The sequence below is a fragment of the Octodon degus genome, unplaced genomic scaffold (genome assembly GCF_000260255.1).
Source record: "Octodon degus isolate 3935 unplaced genomic scaffold, OctDeg1.0 scaffold00009, whole genome shotgun sequence".
NCBI classification, from domain to species: Eukaryota; Metazoa; Chordata; class Mammalia; order Rodentia; family Octodontidae; genus Octodon; species Octodon degus.
Window position 1 is genome coordinate 15,486,749 of NW_004524585.1, and position 24,421 is coordinate 15,511,169.

General features: G+C 33.6%; 1 protein-coding gene across 7 annotated transcripts in view; it reads right to left on the minus strand.

Annotated features, from left to right (window-relative positions):
* The window catches only part of Fer (FER tyrosine kinase), a 485,925-nt gene that overhangs the window by 135,841 nt on the left and 325,663 nt on the right, over positions 1–24,421 (minus strand). For all 7 annotated transcript variants that reach the window (XM_004625405.2, XM_023708326.1, XM_023708329.1 and 4 more), the window contains 3 exons: positions 19,252–19,308; positions 12,402–12,517; positions 10,416–10,510 (listed from right to left, as the gene is read on the minus strand). In XM_004625405.2, coding sequence (XP_004625462.1) covers positions 10,416–10,510; positions 12,402–12,517; positions 19,252–19,308 — 268 coding nt within the window. The remainder of the gene's footprint in view (positions 1–10,415; positions 10,511–12,401; positions 12,518–19,251; positions 19,309–24,421) is intronic.

The following is a 24,421-nucleotide window of genomic DNA, read 5'->3' on the forward strand; positions in this document are numbered from 1 at the left end:
CTACTCTCTATATTTTATTTTTTTCTTTATTTATAATTTAGATTTCTCATATAAGAGAAATCATGCAATATTCAAACTTGTGTGTCTGATACATTTCATTTATTGTGATATCAAAGTACATCCAAAGCCCTACAAATGACTCAAATTTTATCTTTCTTTATGGCAGAGAAGTGCTCTATTTGGCATATTTTCTTTATTCATTCATCCATTACTGGACATACAGACTGCTGCCACGATTCTGCTATTATGAATTCTGCTGCTACAAACACAGGTATGCACAGAGACGGGTAGTATGATGTATTTAACATTTTCAGAAAGATACCTAGATGGCCAACAATGGGCTTAAATGGAATTTCTTGTTTTAGTTTTTTGAGAAATACTCATTCTGATTAGTACACTGTTGCAGTAATATACATACTGACCAACATTATAAACGGGTTCCTTTCCTCGCAGTCTTGCCAGCATTTGTCATTATTTGTCTTCTTGATGATGGTCATTCTTTCCAGAGTAAGGAATAATGGTATTGTTTTACTTTACAATTTTCTAATGGTCAGCGATATGAAGCATTTCTTCATGTATTTACTGGTTATTTATATTTTTTCCGTGAAGTGTGGAGTCATTTTACTTGCCCATTTTTGGACTGGGTCTTCAAATCCGGGGAATCTACATTTTTCAAGTTCTTTATGTATTCTAGATATTACATCTAAGGTATAGTGGGCAAAATATTTCCCATTATGTAAGCTGTCTCTTCATTCTATTGGTTTTTAAATTTTTCTCTGTAGTTTTTTGATTGATATGATCTCATTTATTGATTCTTGGTACTATATCCTTGTAACCAGGGTACTATTCAATCCTTGCCTGCACCCATCACTTTAAGAATTTCACCTATTTTGGCCATTTAAGAACTTTGGTATATTCTGGGCTACGTGTGGGACTCTGGTAAGCTCTGACCTTCCTCAGCCTCAAGAGTACAGGCATGGAGCTTGTGCTAGTGCTGGTCCAAACTTTAAGAACTTAGGAGGACCCTGAGTGGCCTAGGGGGACACAAGAGAGCTACAATCTGTGGGCCCAGCGCGAGTAGGCACAGAGCTTTCCTGGAGCCATTTAAGAACTGTGGCAGACTCTGGGTGGCCTGCAGGACTCTGTCTGGGTGATTACTGGAAGCCTGAAAAAATGCCAAAGCACAAGAGCAAAAGGCAATCTCTACCCCCTAGTTCACCCAGAGTAAATCCAAGAGACAAAGACATACAAGAACTTGAAAGTCACACATCTGAAATCTCTGAAATAATAGCTACTGAAGTAAACAAACAAGTCCATCAGACTATAGGAGAAGGATTTTTTATTTATTTATTTTTGGCTGACTCAGACTGCCTTAAAGGCAGGTCTGGTAAGGAATGGGGAGATGGGGATCAAACTGTGGTCCCTTGAGCCTGACTGGGTTTGCCCCAGCAGGTGCTTAAACAACTGAGCTAACCTGTAAGCCCCCAAAAGTTGAAAAGAATTTTTTTTTAGGCTATAGGAGGAATAACAGCAGAAATAATCTCTCAGTTCCAAAAAGAAGTGACAACAATCATGAAAGAATTGCTCAGCACAGCTGAAGGACCATCTTATACCACATGTGGCTTTCTGTTTCTATTTTTAGAATTTCCCAGTGTCATTTATAACTAATTTGTGTTTGATTTCACTTGCCCAGCAAATAGTAAGCCAATAAACAATTAAGCAATCACAGTATTCATAATTCAAAAGATAATCAATACAGAATGATCTTAAACTTGAATTCTCAAATGCTTATAATCTATTCAAACATTAGCTTGGCTCAAATGCACTTTGAATTTATTATTCCAAAGAGCTCAGTTATCTGACAGAACAGGAGTGTACTGAATTTGTGCATAATACATTTTAGAAATGGTTTGCATATTAGACATTAAGTAGTTATTAAATGTTGCTTTAAACCTACCAGTTTTCTCAATCTTCCCTCTACAGCTTGACTTCCAGTGGAGAGAAAACTAACTCAAGAAAAAATTTCTTTTTAGTGAAAAAAAATCTATTGTCTTATCTGTGCACAAGGTTAAGAAATTATGGAATGGAGATCTATGTGCTCATGAGAGTATCTTGTGTAAGTATTTTCTTTAAATTTTCATTTGTATTTTTATTTCAGAAGAGTTACCAATTTTGACTTACATGTTTAATGACAATAGATCTAGAAAGTACTATTCTTTCCATTTTATATTTAATTGATACTGAGAAGACACCATTAGCTCTGTCCCTGATTTCATATAGCTTATTTGTAAATAGAGATGTTTGGTAGAACAAATGACAATATTAAATGATGTGCTACAGCAACTACAGAATATTTTGTAAATTTGAGATATACACAAATGTCCTATAACTTACATAGCAAATTTATATCATCTTAAAATTCAGTTACCATAAAATTATAAACAGTAAAAAACTTAAAGATGACGAAGAAGGAAAATCCTCTATGCTAAACTTGGTACAACCATGCAGAGGTTCTTGCAATTTTATAACTACACAGATATACCATGTCTATTGATCAGAAAACTCATTACTGGCAAGAGTGTATTTTCCTCAAGTTGACCTATGGATACATATAATTCCATTCTAGATTCCAGCAAGCATTTATACTGAAACTGAGAAACTAATACTGAAACTGATATGTAAATGCAAAAGGCCTCTAATAGACCAAAACATTTAAAAAGATGCAGTCAGAAGCACTAACATTTATTGACTTTAAGACATACTTTAATTTTATTAGATGCATATTTAGACAACATGATGCCACAGGATATAAGTAATATTTAGTGAAGCAAATTATTATATTAATCACTTAAACAGTCACTTTTTTGTTTGTTTACAAGGGCAGCTAAAATCTAAAATTTAGCATAAATTCCATATGCCATACAGTTTTTTAAAATTTATTTATTTATTTGTGTGTGTGTGTGGCCAGCTCAGCCCACCAGGGGGCGGGATGGCTGGCATGTGGTGCTGGGGGATTGAACTGTGGTCCCTGGGCTTTGCTAAGCTTGTTCTAAGTAGGTGCTTTAGACCACTGAGCCATCTCACCAGCCCCGCCATACAGTTTTTAAACCTATAGTTTTATTAAATCTCTAGACTAGACTTATTCTCCCTACATATATTATTCCGCATCTTCGGACCTACATCTCCCTATATATCCCTCGTAGTCACTGTTTTGTTTTCTGTATTCTGTTTAGTTTCCACATACATGAGACTATGTAACTGTTTTCTGTTCTTCTTTCACTTAACATACTGTCCTCCAGCCTTATTACAGCAAATGAGAAATTCTTTTTAGGTCTGAATAATTACATATATACATATATATGATATTTATATATAAACAAAATATATTTAATGTATATATGAAATTTTATCCATTTATCTATCAAGGGGTAATCAGATTGTTTCATTTTCACTACAGTGACTCATGCTGCAATAAACCTAAAAGTGCAGCCATCTTTCACTACATGGTGATTTCACTTTCTTTGGGTATATTCCCAAAAGAAATTGGTGGATAATTTCACTTTTAATTTTTAAATTAAATTAATTTAATTTATTTATTGTGGTGCCAGGGATAGAACTCAAGACCTTGGGCTTGCCAGGCAGGTGCACATGCATCTGAGCTATATCCCCAGTGCTAATTTCTTCAAATACAATTTTCAATAATATTTGTACCAATTTACCTTCCCATCAACAGAATACCCTTTTCTCTACACCGTCATCAACATTTGTCCTTCTTTGGATTTTTTAAAATGGTGAGAAAATTTATTTGAAAAAATAAAAGTGAAGAATTAGAGAAAAATTGGCTCTGAAAAGCAAAATAAAAGTAAACCCTGGAGACACAGGGTGGGCTATCATGAGAGTAGCCAAATAGCCTGTCCTCTTTTGTTATTTTTATAAGAGCTATCATCATGGTGTGAGGTAGCATCTTATAATACTTTTGACTTGCTTTTCTCAGATGATTAAGGATATTGAGCACTTTTTCATTATTTGCTTTCTTTAACATCTTCTTTACAAAAATGTCTGTTCAGGTCTCCTCCAATTTTTTTTCCTGTACCTGGGATCAAACTCAGGACCCTGAGCTTGCCAGGCAGGCGCTTATGCCACTGAGCGATCTCTCTAGCTGTGCAGAAGACATCTGAGTAAAGTCTCATTTATTTACTTTTACTTTTATAGCCTAAGCATTTGTTTTTTTAATTTTTTTGGCGGAACCAGGGATTGAACTCAGGCCCTTGTACTTGCCAGGCAAGTGCTTATTTTACTGAGCCATCTCCCAAGCCCAGCCTAAGCATTTAATAGGATACCTAAAAGAGAATTCTCAAAGGCAAAGTCCAGGAGTTTTTCCTCTAGGTCGTCTTCTAGGTGCTTTCTAGATTTAGTCTTAGAGTTAGGTGTTTTATCTATTTTGAATTCAATTTTGTAGGGTGTAACACAAGGATCTAAGCCCACCCTTCTTTATATTAAAAACCAATTTTCCCAGCAATATTTACTGAAGAGACTACCCTTTCTCCGATAGGTCTCTCAAAAGTTAGCTGAATATACATTTGGATTTATTTGGGGGGTAAATACTTGTTATTAAGTTACAGCCATTAAGAAAGTACAGTTCGGGGACGATAGCTCTGCAGTCTAAGCACCTGCCTGTCAAGCACAAGGATCTGAGCTTGATACTGGTACTGTATGCAGTGCTGGCCCCAGGACTCTGGATGCATCAAGCTGGCCCCAAAACTGGCATGGTGGCACATGCCTATAATCCCAGTACTGGGGAGGCTGTGACAGGAGGATCCTTATGAGTCTGAGTTGCATAGGGAGACCCTGTACCCAATCAAAAAAAAATTAAGAAAGTGCAGTATTGGCATGAAACCAAAGACTGATGAAAAATATTGTCTTTCTATGGCCCCACACATATGAACATAAGCAATGGATTTTAGCTTTGTATAACAAGGTAAGTGTGGACAGAAAGAATTCTCACAGAAGCGAAAGATGCTACAGCTCATAATAACTAAATTTTGGAAATGATGTACACATGAACTGAGGACTGAAGAAAGAAAATGTGGTACTTTTTATATACAATGTAGAACTACTCTGCCATAAAGAAAGGTAAATGAGTTATTTGTACGAAAAACAGATGCATGTGGAGACCATAATGCTGAGCAAAATAAATCAGACACACAAGTTTTAATATTGCATGGTTTCTCTTATATGTGAAACCCTAAATATAAGTAAATTATAGAGCAAAATAAAAGATAACAGGAAATGGGGAGAAAGATCTTTTGCATGAGGGAGAAGGCCAAGAGAAAGACAGGAGTGAGAGCAGGAAGAGGAAGGGGATGACAACACAAAACTAAATGTGCTACATATGTATACCAACTTCTGCAATGAGTGTAATCATTATGTGCTGCGAACATGTACAAAAACAAAAAAGTGGTGGTGTTAAACAACTGATTATCCATATGCCAAAAATACCAACTTCAAACCATTCCTTAGATCATTTAGAAAGCGTAATTTGAATTTGATCCTAAACTCAAATGTAAATTGTAAAGTTTTGAAACTTCTAGTGAGCACAAGAAAAAAAAATTTGGATTCAGTACTGAAAGTTCGATCTATAAAATAATAAAATATTACTTCATCAAAATTAAAAACAACTGCTCTTAAGAAAATGGAAAAGAAAGAAAGAGACTAAGATGACAAAGGACTTACATGTGGAATACATATAGAAGCAAGACTCAGCATAAGGAAAAAAGAAACTTTTTTAATGGGCAAAGGTTTTGAAGAGACACTTGACCAAAGAAGATACACAAATGGTTGAAAAAAAATAAATAATACAAAACACCACCCATTAATCAAAACCTCTCAACCTCATCAGTCAGTGGGAGAGAAAAGCAAATTAAAATCCCTTTACATGAGTACTAGAAAGGCTAAAGAATGGTAAGACCATATGCTGTTGATGACATGAAAGAACTAGAACTCTGAAAGACTGATGTTGTGAAGGTGAACAGGTGCAATCACTTTAGAATTAAATACTCTTGAAAATTGATAGTTTTAAAAATTTAAGCAGAAACTCCCTATGATACAATCATTCTACTCTTAGGCCAATACTCAAGGAAAAAAAAAAAAGCACACATCCATATAAAAACTTGACAGGAATGCTCATATCAACTTCATTGTAACAGCCCCCAAGTGAAAATAATCCAAATGTTTATTGATAGCCGAATGGATAAAATATGGTATATTCATAAAATGAATTCTACTCAGCAGTATAAGGGAAGAAACAAACTGCTAATATGAATTATAATAAAGGTTAAGTTCAAAATAGCTCCTAAGTGGAAGAATGTACACAAGAAAGAGTATTTATTATATTATTCAATTTACATAAGCTCTATGAAGTCCTAACTTAAGAGTGACTGAAAACAGATGAGAAAAAGTATGGCATATATACACAATTGTACTATTCAGTCACAAAGGAGGAGAAATTTGGGGCATTTACAGGAAATGGGATGTACCGTGAGACCATAGCATTAAGGTAAATAAAGCAGACACAATATTGTTTAATATCGCATATGAGAAGCCCAAAGTATAAATAATTTAAAGAGCAAAAAAAAATTATAAGAAACATAGGTAGGTCATTTACAGGTAGAGAAACAGAGGTAGAGAATCTAGGGATAGAGGGAGAGGGAGAGAACGTTAAATGAAGGGAAAAGGAAGAAAAAAGGACTAATATGTGATATGTTCATGTTGCAGCTCAATCGTGTGTTCCAAACACGTACGAATGAAAAAGATTTTAAAAAGAAAGCTAAATGATTGACTGGTATAGACATGGACAGGGATAGATAAAGGGACTATAAAGAGGCCTAAGATAATTTGTTAGTGATAGATTTGTTCATTACCTTGGTTGTGTTAGTGGTTTCAAAGCTATGTGCAAATGTCCATAAGACATAATTTGTATATATTTATATAATATATATTAATTACATATATTATACAGTTACACACTAGTAAGGCTTAAAGAAAAGTGAAAAAGAGTAACAAATTATGGATACTAAAAAGAAAGATGCTTAGTACACCATTTTTGAAAGATTAAGTGAGCCTATTTAAAGAAAAAAAATGAGTTTTTGTTCCCAGTGATAAAAATCCAAGTTTTGAAGTGAAAATTAAAATTTTGGAAAATATGTCTGGCACCACAAGCTTGAGAGTCTCCCATTACTGTTCTTATTGGACTAGTTATGACAATTTTAATGAATAGGATTTTTTGCTATTATAGAATGAACTGTGTCGCGACTCAAAAGATCTGCATCACCTGATGTCCTGATACTTTCCAAATGACTGAAGCACAATAGTACAAAATCATGAATAAGTAAAAGACACATTTAAATTGCCAAGGTCAAACAATGGACTTAAATAACTATGTACAATATGACTTCTGACTCCATAATATAACTACACTTGAAGAAAATTTATCAAAATCTACTGTAGCAGGCAGAATATGAAAATGGCCTGCCAAATATGTCCCACTTAATGCCTGGATCTATAAATGTGATTAAGTCACTCTGATAATTACATTCTGTCATCCTTAAAATAGGGAGGTTATGTAGGTGGACTTGACCTAATCATGTGAACTCCTTTATAAGTAGAATTTTCTTCAACAGGTAACAGAAACAGAAGCTAAAAATATTAAAAACATTTGCAGGATGTGACATACTAGTCCTGGCTTTGAGACCTCTGAGAAAAAAATGCAGGCATCGTTAAGGAATTAAGAACACCCTATGGAAAGCAAGTACAGAAAAGGGAAGCTCAGACTAATAGTCGCAAGGAAGAGTTCTGCCACCAGCTGAATTAGTATGGTAGTAGATTCTTTTCCGAGTCTCTGAGAGCTCAGATTGACATTTTTATTTTGGCTTCTTGACAAACTGAGCTGAGAACACAGTCAAATGTGCTTCAACTTCTAAACTACATAACTGTGAAGTAATAAAGAAATACTGTTTAAGCTTCTTTTTTTGCTCCGAATGCCTTCAGGGCAGGTTTGGCTGGCTTGAGTTGTGGGGATCGAACCACAGCAACTTGAGCCTGACTGTTTTGTTGAAGCAGCCACTTAAAGAACTGAGCTAAGGGGTGGCCCCGAAGCTTCTTGATTATGATAATTTGTTATGCATCAAATGAGAAGCTAATACATTACCATAAATCAAAATATACCATACCATTAAGTTTCTACCCTACTTCCAAAGGATTCTTACAATGACCCCAAATATACTAATTTAGTATTGTCTACAACAGAAAAAAGAAAATGCAGTATTCATAGATAATGGACAGACTGGAAAAATACATAAATCTATAAAACAGAATACAGTCATCATAAGGAAAAGATAAAAGTATATGAATGACTATGAGACAACAGAAGTACCCCAAGTAAGACTGAGAAAAAAGGATCTGACATACTTGTAATTAAAAGATTTATACAAAGGGCTGTGGAGATATCTCAGTGGAATGTTTGCCTGGCAAGCACAAGGTCCTGAGTTTGATCCCTGGTACTACCAAAAAAACAATCAAACAAACAAAAGATTTGTATGCAATTAAGATACCTTAATTAACCTTCTTCCCAGGAGGGGGAAAAAAGATACCCCAGTTAAGAGCAAGAAAAGAAAAAGCAATTAGCTTTGGGATATAATTAGAATGCTGAGTAGAAACTTTTTTCTTATAATTTTCTACTTTTCATTATTATACTTTTTAATGAAATATTACTTTTATTCATTCAAAAATATCAACAGAAGTTACTTGGTAGTGTCTAGATAAACACTTTGCTGGTGTTCATACAAAGCAAACTTCTTTTTATTCAACTTAGATTTGCCATCTGGAACTTGTATTGAGGCTCCCTTAACCATCTGTAACAAAATAAGTCACCTTTCCTTATCAAATTAGCCACACCTCCCAGATCTGAGGTTCTCTGTCTACCTTACTAGTAAGTGATGTCATCTGCACCTATGTGAATCTTAATATGTACTTAACAGTTTTCACACATCTGATTTTAATAATGTCATTCAATTGTAAAAATTTGGGGCTGTACTCCTTGACCTTTCCTAATACTGAAAGCTATGAAGATATAGATCATAAACATTGCAAACCATTCCAATATATAATATACCTAACACACAATGCTGACTCAAGAGAATGAAGATGATTAGATTATCGTAATACTGGCAGTATTCCAATAGGAAGCAAAGTAACAGGGTGAAATGGGACCAACAATCTTAAATCGTACATTATGATTTATATTTAGGGATATGATTTATATCCTGAAGCCTCATGAGTTCATAGGTGGAACTTTGGGAAAGTCATTGGATTATGGGAGCTATTGGCTTATGGTCTAAAGAAGTGAGTTAATGGAGGTATGGCCTGGAGGGTTTATCTCCCTAGCCATAATCTGCACACCATGCTATAAGCTGTTTCATTACTACCATGTCCTTCAGCTATGCTGTCCCACCTGGTGCCAGTGGACAATGGATTGAAACAGCTACACAATAAGCACCAAAATAAACATTTCTTTTTTTAAATTGCAGGTACTGGGTGTTGTAATAACTATATAGATGATATATAATGGGCGATCTATAATGCTAGGATTATTTATCATATTTTAAAGTCAAAATAATTTTTGATATTTTTAAAAATTTCTTCTTTTAAAGTGAATAATTACTAGTGGTCAAAGTAGAAAAAGTAAAGCAAAATCTTTCCATTGCTAAATACTATGTTTGTAAACCTTATCAAGATCAAATTATACCTCTATTTTGTACAACAGGAAGAGGGATGATGAAAAAACTCAAAGAAATATTATATAGTTCGAGGTCTCCTTTGTTCTTAAAAGATGCTAGTCAAAAGATCTGAAGACACTGAAAGTCACTAGAAAGGAACACCTGGAGAAATTCCTAGACTGATTACCTTCTTGTTTGTTCACTTATGAAAGAAGTTTATAAATGACCCAAAGCACCATTATGTTAAGTACATATATTCAAGAATTTGTGTGGAGATGAATTTTAAAATGCTATCGCAGTAGTAAATATAAGATAGAACTATCAGGTTTTATAAACTCACACTAAGTAAATGATTTTTTCTAAAAAGATTTCCCATATAAACATTCTATACAACTGAATTTCATGTGCAATTACACTTAAATAAATCTGTTCCCCAAAAATGTTGGCTGACATTTTCCAGAAAACAGCGAAGTGTTATAGCCTATAAAAATACTGAGTATATGTACAAGCTCTTTGTTATCAGGAAAATGTTAAACAAAATCCTTAGAAACTTTACATGGAGAAATCAGAGAGATTGAAAATAGAAAAGTAATAAAACATGACAATAAAATGTCATCTTGCAAACCTCTCAAATTGTATTACCTGGAACCAGTTCCATAATGATATAGACAGGCTGCCTTTGTGTGCAAACGCCTATAAGTTTGACAATATTAGGATGATCGTATTGCTTCAGAATTCTGCATGAGAGAAAAATACAAGCATTCTTATCATTCGAATAAAAATGAGTAAAGCATTAATTTCTAATAATGACTAATATATACAAATAGAATGTACTGTACTCATAATTCAATTTTTAGTACGTCAGTATAACTACAAATATGGAAAGTGGGATGAAAATATAAAATAATAATAAATATTGGAAACATAAGATAGTTACAAATGAGTTTGTGCTTAATTCAATTAAATATTCATTTGAAAGTTTTCCACTGAATGATTAATAATCATGTTACAGAAGAATAACCTAGTTCGTAAAAATATGTAAAACTCTCTTCAAAGTATTCGATTTTATTCACAACCACAGAAAAAAATTTACCTCATACAGCTAAATGCTGTAGAGAGTACTCCACTAGATTCTGTAAGAATTAAATATTTCCCTGAAAAATACAATCAATTTCAAGATGGCAGAAACATATATTTTGAGAAAGCTGGCAACAAATTTTAAAAAATAATTAACAGAGTTTCAACACAGTCTCAAGCTGAAACAGAAGACTTCGTTTGAACAAAGGCAAAATTTTATCAGAGGTTACAAAAGTATGATAGACTCATCTATAGGACTCAAAGCATAAGCTAAAGATAGATTAGATCCTCTCAGAGACCTGTCCTGCTCATTTCTATCAGCAGATTCTAGCCCTTATTATCCTACTGCTCAGCTCCTATTTGAACACTGCTGTATTTTTCTCCATAAAAGAATGAAAAACAATAACATTAAAGACAAAAATGTTTTTATGTGTATAACTGAAGCAGAAAAAGCTTTAAGAAACCCATTTTAGATTTATAATATATAATTATTTATAAATGAAAGACTAGGAAAATTTTTAAAAATATTCTGTAATAATTCTGAAGATCTAATTTCTAAGAGAAATTAAAAGTAAGGTTTCAAAATACTTCACCTTAATCAAAAATGTCATTTTTAAGGTTACAAAATGGGTTCTAAAAAAGTCATACAAAGACAACTGAACTTTGATAATAATAAGTATCTAAATACATCTTTCTGGAATCTACCAAAAGATACTCATAAGTTTGAATAAACTGTGCATTTTGGAGATAAAATGTATAATTTCACTTTGAAGGAGAAAACTAAACTGCACTTTGCAATAAAAGACTCATAAGTTAGAAAGCAAGAAATTTAAATGTTAGACATAGCCTTGTATCTTAGAATACCTATGAATAACCATAAAATGAAACTGAATTACAGTTGTGATAGCATATCTTCAAGTTTATCATTAAAATTTTTCTAATTAATAATAACATACATAAAATAGTCTATATGAAAAGAGTATACAGTTTTAACTCTGTTGCATAAACTATGAATGCAACCAGCTACTTTAATCCATTGCCATCAATATTTATTTTTAGATAATAAAGAAATGAACATCAAAATGGCCCATGCCTCAGCCTCGGAGTTTTCATTATTATCACTTCTATTCACCATGTACTTTCTCTTGACACCACAAACCTATGGATCCATGTATTCTTTTTCTTATCCACTTTATCCATCTCATCTTACCCTGTCCAAAGAACTTTTTACTTTATGTTTTTTTAATATATACTATATTTTCACCACTAACAGAATTGTTTTAATTATCTGTAATATAGACATAGCAAAGAACATTAAATTTCAGCTAATAATAAAAAATGAGAAGAAAATAATCTTAAAAGACATATTAGAAAATAAATAAAAAGGAGACACTGAAGAAATGCCAGACACTAAACTGAAGAAGAAATTTGATTCTCAGTAAAGAAAATAATATTTAGAGAATCAAAAGAATACCCAAAGGAGGTAGGATATATATATTATATATGATATATATAATCATTTATCTAAATATATTACTTTAGAGAACTCACTTGGCTTCTTGTAAAAATTTTATTTTCAATTCCTGAGGAAGACCTTCTTTACACGTTTTAACAGCAACAGCAGTTTTATCCTTTAATGTGCCCTTATACACTTCACCAAAATTTCCCTGAAATTATAATACATTCATTGTTTGTGATGTACACAGATAGCATGCAAACCTTTGCCACACACAGACACACACACGTCATGAAGTGTATTAAACTAAGTATAGCACCCTGCATTCTGTTAGATTTATCTCCTGTATCTCTCAAGGTATTTTCTAACATAATTATCAAGCTATAAACTATATTAGAAAGAGAACATATTAGTACATACAAGATATTCCTTTATCTGAATGATTCTAAGGCACTTCTAATTCAATTTGTCTAAAACATCATGCTACCCATCCAAAGGTTTTTTATGGCTAAGTTATCTTTTTTCATTTCAGTCAGTAGAAGTATGTTATCATTCTCCCTGTAAGTTTTCAGTTACTAGCTCCATGTTCATTTTTGCCTTTCCCCTCTCATCTCAGAAAAGCTTGCTTTATTAGGATCTCAGTCTTCTCATCTAACCTGTCCTGAGCTTTAGTTGATCACCTCTCTAACACACTTATTTCAACGCTGCCAGGTTAATCTTGTTAAAAAAAAATTGATTATACCACTGCCTTGCTCAAATATCCATTAATTACTAGTATTTTCAAGTCTAACTTCATATCATAGCCCCAAATATATATTCATTCTAGACTCAATTTTGACCACAAGGGGTGGCGAGATAACTCAGCACATTAAGCACCTGCATAGGCAAGGGCAGGGACCAGGGTTTCATCTCCAGCCCCACATGCCATGCCAGCTTCAACCTCAGGGCAAAATTTCTTCAATTTGTTTGTTTGTCTAAATGTTTTTCCCCTTCCTTCTCTAACTGCTCTTCAATCTCTTGTCCTCCTTCCTATTTGAAGAAGTTCTTACTCCTTAATCTCTATCTTCCATTTTGCTCATTATACTTTGCATTTCTCACACAGGAGAAAAATATTTATATTTAAAATTGTACCTCTGATTTATTTCACTTAAGATTATGGTCTTGACATGCATTCATTTATCTTAAAACATCTTAAGTTTATCCTTCTTTATGGCACAGTATCACCCCACTGTACATAACAAACACATTCTCTTTATCCATTCATCTAGTTATGGACATCTGGGGTATTTCCAAAATGTAGCTGTTAACAACTGTGCTGTTATAAACTATGAATGTATCATTATGGTATGGTATGATGACTTTACCTATTTCAGGAAGATACTAACAAGGGGAACAGCTGGGTCAAATGGAACCTGAAATTTTAATTTTCAAAACTCCCACCAACAATGGAGAAGGGTTCTTTCTCCCCCCAGGCCCAGCAGCATTTGTTACTGATTGATTTCTTCATGATAGCCATTCTTTTGGCATGAGATGGAATCTCAACGTTTTAATTTACATTTCTCAAATGGCTACCAATGTTGAACACGTCTCATGTACTTATTGGCCATTTATACTCTTCACCTGAAAACTGTTCATTTCAGGTCCCTATTTTTAATTGAGTCTTTAAATCTGGAGAGTCTAATTTTTTGTACTTGTGTAATGTACGTATACAAAGCCCCCATAATGAATGTGATTGTGTACTGCAAACATGTTCTAATAAAAACAAATTTAAACAAAATCTTATTTATTGTTTCTTTTTTTTTTCCTTTCTTTCTTTCTTTCTTCTTCTTTTTTTTTTTTTTTTTCTGAACCAGGGATTGAACTCAGGCCCTTGTGCTTGCCAGGCAGGCACTTATTCTAATGAACTATCTCCCCAGTCCCGCTATTATTTCCTGCTTCTGAGCACTCATCATTCTGTCTTTTGAATTTAGCTAATGCTTTCTGCCTTACTAAACAGGTTTTGACAAAGATATTTGAAAATCTTTACATTCATTACTCAGAACTTCAACTCTATCAATGGTGACCAAGAAAGCAATCCCCAAACATTGACAAAATGATTATCCTTCCCCAGACCACCTCTTCTCCAAGCAAAGAGGTCAGAAAAAAGCCTAAGACACCCCTCACTTGCTACTATTCAACAGGCAAAACTAAATCTCAGCTACTGGCCTTCCATCCATGGGGACAAATCTCACTATGCTTCTTGTCTATTCTTGTATGTCAGGCACCAGAAGAAAATAGGTTAATCCTCTTCTCCCTACCCTAACTAGATTCTGCACACTTTTCTTTGATCGTTTGTCTTTCATGCCCAACTTCTAGTATACTTCCTGGAAATCATGATCTGTCATCAAAGTTAGTTCTTCAATCTATTCTTTGATAATTCTCTTTACCTTCTTGTTTGACAGAATGTAGCTCTCATCAGAGAATACTCAAATGGTAATGAGATCCTCTGCCTTCTAAATGTCAGTGGTGTTTTCCCTGTGTAATCTACCACTATCCAAGATATATAAAAGGATCCTACTACATCTTTATCAATGTCTTTATTCTCTCTCATTGTCAGGCTTTGAGTGTATTACTCATTTCTATTTCCTACTATCTTCCACTGTAGCTGTCACCTATTGAATTCAAAAAATACTTCTCCATATACATTTATAATTTCTATTTTAGGCCATTGTTATTCTATCCAATGTTGCTCCTGTATGAATTCTTCCCAATTTCAAACTTCAAGTCCTTTGAATGTTTCAATTTTTTGACATCTCTCTTCCAAAGATCTTGCGATCATCTATTTTCTTGAATCATACCTTAAGCTTTCATATTACCAAGAAAGCAATTTTTTTTTCTTTTCTTTTTTTTTTTTTTGTGGAACTGGGGATTGAAAAGAAAGCAATTTTATAACACTGATCTCATTCATCTCATCTTTGGTCTGGTTTCCATCTTTTAATTTACTTCTTATACTACATTTCAAAATTCTTTTCACCTTGTAGCCTAACACTTTTTACATTACTCCTTTTACTGCTTTTATACATTACTCCTTTAATATTCTCTGTTCCTTTTGTATTCACCTTAAATCCCATCGTCAATAATTACAACTGACTAACCATGTACTCTCCACATCTTTGCTTTTCTTCAGTTGTAGAACTTTCTAGGCCAGTAGTGGTGAGCCTATGGCATGCATGCCATAGCAGGCCATGTTTATCCAAAAGAAAGTTTTAAAATGTTCCCTATTACTGCCCAAGGTAAACCTACAATCCTAATGAAATCTAAGTCTCTGCTTCCTCTACCCCTACAAAGCTCACCAATGGTTAAAAAAAAATAACAATGTTAACTGATTCTTCTTTAACATTCATGATCATAAAATGTTAGGAGGCACTTACTTCATCTAAATAAACTTGAGGGCACTGAAGGCTGTATCTTTTTCTATACCCACTCACACTCCCCGCCTTCCAAATAGCTGGTTTTCCTCCTACTCTCTTCTCATGTCTCCAATAATCATTATGAGTCCATAATGTTGTTTTCTACTTCATGAGGTTGGGGAGTAGATACATAGAAATATTCTACATAGAACTTCTGAATTTTTAATCATAAACTTATTCACCTATCAATCTTCCTTGTCATGATAAAAATGAACTACTGTGTTTTTACTAAAGTCAGTACTCAACTGTGAGCTGAATCATCCCTCTCACCTACTCAAAGATATTGCTCTAACAATTCTCATTCTTCTCTCCTGAAATTTTCACTATAACATTCACAACTGCAACTACATGTTATAACTTCCCTCGGATTAAGCAAAATCACAAAAATCAGTCTTTTACATGTCTCAGGTTTCTTTTGCAACAAAATCTAAGGACTTATATCCTTACTACCTCTCTTCCCTCTGGTATACTTTCTCTTTAATCATCCAAACCATCATATCTCTTGGTTTTCTGCCTTCTTATTTGGCTGTTCTTTCTTCAGCTCATTTCAGGATCACTTCTTTTTTCCCTTAATGTTGGAGTGATCAAAGCTCAATTCCTGATCTGAGTCACCCCTTTCCTGAGATTCATTCCATTACTGAATTCATCTCATCTTGTGGTTTGTTTTATTTACATGTTTTTTGGTGCTGGGAGTCAAACTCAAGAGTGTCACATGGATTGGGTAAGCACTCTTCCCTAAACTACTCCCTTATCCTAATCTTACAGTTTTAAATGTTACCTACATAACTCAAATGACCATATCTGCATTTCTAAAACAGAAATCTCTTCAAAAAGCACACTTAATAACCAACTGTTTTTTGCCATCTCCACAGAGAAGGCTAACAGAAAAATTCAATACATTCATACTTACAGCCAACCTTACTACTTTTATCTCAAACCTATGTATATTCCATCAGGATATTTACTTGATCCAATTTAGAAATATACCTAGAACTCACCACTTTCAGCACCTCTATTTCAACACCTTGCTCTAGCTCATTTTTTTAAACTTCTATTTTTATTTTATGTATTTAGTACAGGGTCTAGAGGATCTTTTTACACAGATCAGACTTGTAGTGAAATTTCCTGTTTTTTAGCCTCCCAAGCACTGCGATTACAGGTGCATGCCACCAAGCCCAGTCTCAACTGCCATCTCAGTGTGCCCCAGGGGCGGGGCTGGCATGGTAGACTGGGGATCGAACCCCTAGCCCCTGCTTTTGCCTAAGCAGGCACTTTAATCCACTGACCTATCTGGCCAGCCCTTCTAGCTTATTTTTTAGTAAGTTAAGTGCAATTGCCCCCAATCTTTCAACTCATCACTATTTTTAACACAAAAGCCAAAATGACTATTTAAAAACTGAAATCTCAACTAGTAGTACTCCTAAATCTTTTTGTTAAACAGGACTTAGCACTCTCTAATACTATAAAATTTATCTACTTATACTGCTTACATTTATCTGTCTTCCCCACTGACAGAATACACACTCTATACAGGAATAGATTTTTGTCTGCTTATTCATTGATATATCCCAAGTGGGTAAAAGAGTAACTAGGCACATAGTAGATATTCAGCAAATATTGAATGACTGAATAAAATATTTATTGAATATCAATTATATACCCAAAGGAGTCTATTGAGACTACAGTGCAGAATAAAATAGAGTTTCTGTCATTAATATAATTACCAACTGAACTAGTAACACCCCATAAGGACATGAAGCACAGTTAATTCCCTTTAATTACCCATGCACTTTTAGCTCATACACTATAAATATTTATTTAGAAAAGGTAGTACAACAATAAGTGACAAACCATGTTGTATTTAAAGATACTGGGTGAAGTTAAGCTACAGTACATCTCTTAAAATATCGGTCTTTTATTAAAAATGATTAAATTTATTGAGACTGGCATACTATTGCATCATCTCTGAGAAAATAATTGTTTCTTAAAGTAATCTTTAAAAAGCTAAATTCATATTGATAAGCTGGGGTTTATAGAGTAAACTAGACTCTTTGCAATATTTTTCTTTAAACTAAATTGTGTCCTTAATATAGTCTCTTTATTTCAATAAGTGATTTAGTTTTATAATTTCTTAACTTATATTTTCATGAAAATTCATTCTTTTGTAATAATCTTGTACCCTACCACTGCTCTTGAGTTACCTATAGCAATAGAAAGAAGGAATATTTTCTTAAGAATTAGGGGATCATCACAGAGTGCATAAAACATATACCTGCATTTAGCTTGAGGTTCTTTAGAAGTAACTTAATAAATATATCAGCAGCCTTCAAAAAACTGGGTTCTGATAGAAATTTGAACCTTTAATTTGGACACAAGATTTTATTTTATTTTATATTTATTTATTTATTTATTTATTTATTTATTTATTTGCAGAACCGTGGATTGAACTCAGGCCCTTGCGCTTGCCAGGGAAGCACTTATTCCACTGAGCCATCTCCCCGGCCCCCTGGACACAATATTTTAAAACAATCAGTGTTAAAAATCTTCCAAAGTAGATTACTTTAACAAGAATTTATTTTCTTCAACATATACTAGAGGTTTTTAAGATAGGGGAAAAAAGTCAAATCATTGAATTTATATTTCAATAAAAAGTCACTGATTGCTCCACCTGATATATTTAGCTTTAATGAAATTGAGTAATGATTTGTTCTTCTTTATGCATGATATCTTTCCCAAAATATATGGATTTTGCAGTATTTTTCAAAGTATATCATGAAGCTAAACTCAATGCAAACTATCTCATGAAAGTATCTCTAAGTCAATGATAAAGTTCTACTATACCTCAACTATAAGTAAAACATTATTAATAAATTTGAAAATAACCTATTGTGATTACTAAATTCTTTATAATTTGACATAATATACTTTTATATGACCTATGAATGGAAAGAACTTTCCAACTATACTGGAAGAAAAGAAACATCCTTTATATAGCTGTCCTCTCTGACCTCTAATAGAATGACCAAATGGATACAGATATTAAAACATAGTGTCTTGTCCATATGTTTTAGGTTGAAATAATATGCCCAATGTTGTTATAAACAATAATTCTATGAATAGTTCTGAATTCCCAAGGAGCTATACTTCACTTTTGTGAACTATCACACACATAACAGGACACAAAATAAGACTATTAGATATTTATTTAAACTTTTATTATCTCAGTTTCTTTACAAATCTTAGTTCAATAGTTTTTGTTTTATTACACTGGTTTTAGTCCTTCAGGGGAAAACATAGTATTTTTTAAAAATAAGAATTCTCTATATGCCTTTCAAAGACATCTATTTTAGTGAACATCACAGAATTCATAAGAGATATGATACTGTGTTCATCTAGATTGTTTTGAAGGTGACTTACTATGTGCTATAATATAAGCAAAGAAACTGTTCATAATAAATATAAAAAACTTTGTTTATTTAGGTCAATTGTCACATACCTTGCCCAGTAATTCTCCCAGTGTGACATCTTCATGGTTGAGAATCCATTTCTTATCCTACAGAAAAAAATAAAAAAGAAATGAGGCACAGCATAGCTGTTTAGTCTAAGCAAAAGTACAATGAATATATTTCATTAAGATGCATCTGAGGCTTTGCTAAACAGACCTAAGGGACATTTCATTCAGACTATTCAACCAACAGAACACTAAGGAGCTATAACCTCAAGATGCTATAAAACAGATTTAAGCAATGTTATGCTTTATAGGGCATTAAAGTCTACATTATAGCAAACTTCTTTCAGAAATCTCAAACTCCAAAATCATAGTATCCCTATAACAGGAAAATAGTATGTATTTCATTTACCATAAAACTTTGTACTACTGTCCTTTCAAAAAAGTTCTGTCATAAGTGTATGAAGGAGATTCATTTTACAATGCAAAATTTCTAATTCTCTCTTGAACTTAGTGAATTAATTTTCTACACAAACCATACTACTAAGAGCAAATTCTTCCACATATGCATTGGCCATGATTTACAGTGTTCAATGAGAGTATATGTGGTCCCAAATCTTTCCCAAGTAATTTCCTGTGGCATAATAAAACAATAAAATCAATTACAACACTGCTAAAATGCACTAGACTAGTGATATAAATATGCCATTATAAAAGAGCATCCTATTATCTACTGTGAAGAAATGATTACTACTTAGGGAATATGTTAAGAGAATATGTCAGCATGCAAACAAATGCTCAAGGAACTACACAGTTCCATAATGTTGAAAAGGTACAAGCATTATTTTGAAGGACAAAGGAAAGAGAAATGAAGCAAGGAAAAAGGAGAGAAAGGAGTAAAAACAAAGGAGAGAAGATACTTAGGAAAGAAGGAAGAGGAGAAGCAAGAATGAAATATGTTATTCATGATTTAGATTATCTTGTAGTTATAGTATAGTTTTCTCCACTGCAAACATAGACTGAAATATAATTGTATCATAGTAAGAAATGTAACAAGTAAACATCTTAAAAATCGGTAAGTATGGTTTAAAATATACTAGACAGTCACTGATCTATTTTATTTTCTGAACTATGAAGTGGCAAACATTCAACTATCATCCTGAAAGATCAATAAAAGGACATTGGGTTTTACAATGCAATAGCATAATCTTTTATTCTAAATATTACCACTATAAAGATTTTAAAAGAAAGCATATGAGAATATCTTCACAACTAAATAAGCACAGATTTCTTAGATACAAAGAAGTCTAACTACAAAAGAGAAATAAAAATTGAATTCAATAAAACTACAGACATATGTTCTTCCAAGGCCATCATTTAAAAAGTAAAAAGGTAAGGGCCAGTGAGATAGCTCAGCAGAGTAAGCATCTGCTTAGACAAGCACAAGGACTGGGGTTTGATCCCTCGTACCACATGGCGCGCTGGCCTGGCTCCAGAGCACTCTGAGCTGGCCACCAAGACTGGGCGTGGTGGCACACGCCTATAATCCCAGCACTGGGAAGGCTGAAAACAGGAAGATCATTATGAGTCCAAGCTGCATAGTGAGACCTTGTACCAAATACATTTTAAAAAATCAACCAATCAATCAATCAAAAGTAAAAAGGTAAACTATAGGTGGGCAAAGCATTTTTGCAATATTTGTATGTAGAACATGTAGAAAATTCGTATCTTAATAACAACTTGATTTTAACAGATTGTGTTATAAACATAACAAAAGACACATAGTCAATAAACATATCAAAGGTGCTTACTATTGTCAGTAATTAGCAAAGAGCAAATATGAAACACAATGACATAGTACTGCATAACCATCAGAATACTAAAATTGTTAGTGTGTGTGTGTGTGTGTGTGTGTGTGTGTGTGTTGCTGTGGATTGAAACCAGGGCCTTGTACCTGTAAGCCAAGTGCTGTACCACTGAGGTACACTCCTAGCTCAGAATGCTAAAATTAAAAAGATTATTAACACCATGAGATTGTGACAATGTTGAGCAAGTAGAGTCCTTACATGTTAAAAAGTAAAAAGGTAAGGGCCAGTGAGATAGCTCAGCAGACTAAGCATCTGCTTAGACAAGCACAGGGACTGGGGTTTGATCCCTTCCACCACATGGTGCGCTGGCCAACAAACCCAACAAACACTTAGGCTCATCACAAAATTGTCAAACAGATCTATTCAAAGTAGTCAACTAAACCAAACCTAACGTCTATCATAAGACAATGAGCAAATTCTAAAATTTTCAGAAAAGTAAATAATATGAGGCAATAAAAAGGAACGTACAACAGAGAAACTTTGTGTTTTGCAAAACATTTTCATGAACTAATAAAGCCAGGCTATTCTGCATATCCAGAGTATACAGAAAATAACTGTATATGTGAAGTTCTAGGAGAGTTACTCTATAATTCTAAAAAGCAAACCAATACTTGCCTGAATCATCGTTGTGGAGGACTATATTACAAAGGGAAAAGGAAGGAACTTTCAGAGTTGTTCAAATGTTTAATTCTAGCCTCTTATCCTTTATGCTCCCTGCTTCTTTTTCTCCATTTCTTTGTTTGCTAGGAATTGAATGCAGAGCCTAGAACAAGCTAATAGTATTATACTGGATTTATACCTCCAGTCCTCAATTTTATATTTTATTAAACTATACATTTAAAGCCTGTACAAGTTCATTGTATATGAATTACTTATTCATAAAATTATTTTTTAAATAGAACTTTCATTAGAATGCCACTTTGTTACTGATTCCACTGCCCCCTCCACATCTTGTCAAATGTTATTCATCAAAAACATGATCTGACAAGGGGAGAGTTGTAATTTTGATTTTTTGAGAGATTTTATACTTTATACATGGGAAATAGGAAGCTTAGTCCAAGATTTACACTGTAAACCACTAAAAAAGCAAGGTGAAATATAAAAACTCACACTAACAATGGGATCAAACATCCATGTAGACACAGGATAGGAACTTAAACAGTGAAGAACTGGAAAATTCAATTTAAGGAAAAAGGAAACAAGTCAAAAATTTTGGGGACCACTTTAGACTTTTAATTATGATTCCCCCAAAATATCACACATCATACACAGGTAATTTGGAAAGGAAAGAAACTAGACCTACCTTCTAATCATCCCTATAATATATTTGATTAAATTACAGACTGGCAGACTAACACTCACTGTCCATTATGGTTAAAATGGTTTTGAATTATTAAATTTATTACATGATTAAAAAAATTAAAACAATTTGTAACATATATGAAATTCAAATTTCAGTGTCCATGGGTAACAGATCACTAGTACTACAACTCAACAGAAATCATACAACCTGAGTTACACAGAAGTAAGAGTTGGGGGAAAAATGTAACAATTTTCATAGATGTGTGAGTCAATACCACAAGCTGTAACATGCACCACAAAGTGTGAGACAAAAAATAAGTACAATGAAAGAAAAATATTTGAAAAAATACAGTTCAGAATTTCTCTAATTTGGATAAAGACTAATACAAAAAAAAAATGTAGCTATTCTAGGAAGAAAAAACTCATAGATATCAATAACTAGATAGAACATATTCACATAAAAACACAGGGAGCAACAAGCCAGAATAGAGGAAGAATCACAATTACTCACAGCTAATTGGAAGAAGAGGATGGACATACATCCTGATTTAAAAAATAAAATCAATTTGAAAGAAGAGACATGTAGATCAAATAAAGCATATGCATAGACGTTTAAAAGAGGCAAAGCAGTCTGACAGGGCAGCACACAGGGCCTCAGCATGCACCCAACACACAAAGTACCATTTTGAGAAGTTCTCAGGTAGCTGGCAGGATCGAAGTAGAGTGGAGAGTCAAGTCACACAGAGTAGATTTGGGGTATAGAGCCCCTTGCCTCACTGTCTCCTCCAGACACAGGAGAGGCCAGTCTGGTAGCATTTTTCCCAGGCACACAACTGGGTTAGTGACAGTTACCCCTCCCCCAAGCCATCCTTTCATTCACTAACACTCTAACATCCTAAACATAACTCTAACTACAGGCCTGTTTCTTTAATGAACATAGATGGAAATATCCTTAGTACTTCCAAACAGACTGCAGCACATCATCAAAATTTTATTCCACGACCAAGGATTCACTCCAGGAATGCAGGGATAGTACAACATATGTAAATCAATAAGTGCAATATACAAAATCAACAGAGCCAATGACAAAATAAATATGATCATCTCAACAGACACAAATAAAGCATTTGACAAAGTCCAACACCCATTCATTATAAAAAGAAAAAGAAAAAAACCCTCCAGAGAATTGGAATAGGAGGTCTGTATCTAATGTGATAAAAACCATTTATGAAAAAAAAAAGAACCTTGTCAATGAACCAATTGCCAACAACATTAAATGGTCAAAACAGAAAGGCTGCACTCTAAAATCAGGAAAACACAAGGAGGCCCACTATCACCACTTTGGTTCATTATAGTTCTGGAAACATTAGTCACAGCAATTAGACAAGAGTAACAAATGAAAAGAATAAGGACAGAAGGGCCGGGGAGATGGCTCAATGGAATAAGCACTTCCCTGGCAAGTGCAAGGGCCTGAGTTCAATCCCCGGTTACGAAAAAAAAAAAAAAAAAGAATAAGGACAGAAAAGGAAAAAGTTAAATTATCACTATTTGTAGATAACATGATACTCTACATACAAGACCCCAAATACTGCTACAATCAATGACAAATTAGATAGTGTAATAGTATAAAAAGTCAACACTCAAAAATCAATAGATGTCCTATACCATGATTACAAAGTCACTGAGAGAGAAATCAGGAAAATAACATTTTTCACAATAGCATCTAGAAAAATAAAATACTCAGGAAGCAATTAAAATACCTATACACTGAAAACAATAGTACTCTGAAAAAGGAGATTACAGGAAATCACAAGATAGAAAGACATGCCTTGTTCTTGGGTAAGAGGAAGAAAAACAGTGAAAATGGCCATACTATCAAAATTATAATACAGATTTAATGCAATCTTAATCATAAAAGTACCATCATTTTACCTTACAAAATAAACAGAACAGTGCTGGAAAAACTGGCTCTCTACATGCCGAAAACTCAAACTTGACCCAGGTCTATCACCATGCACTAAACTAAAGTCAAAATGGATTAAAGATCT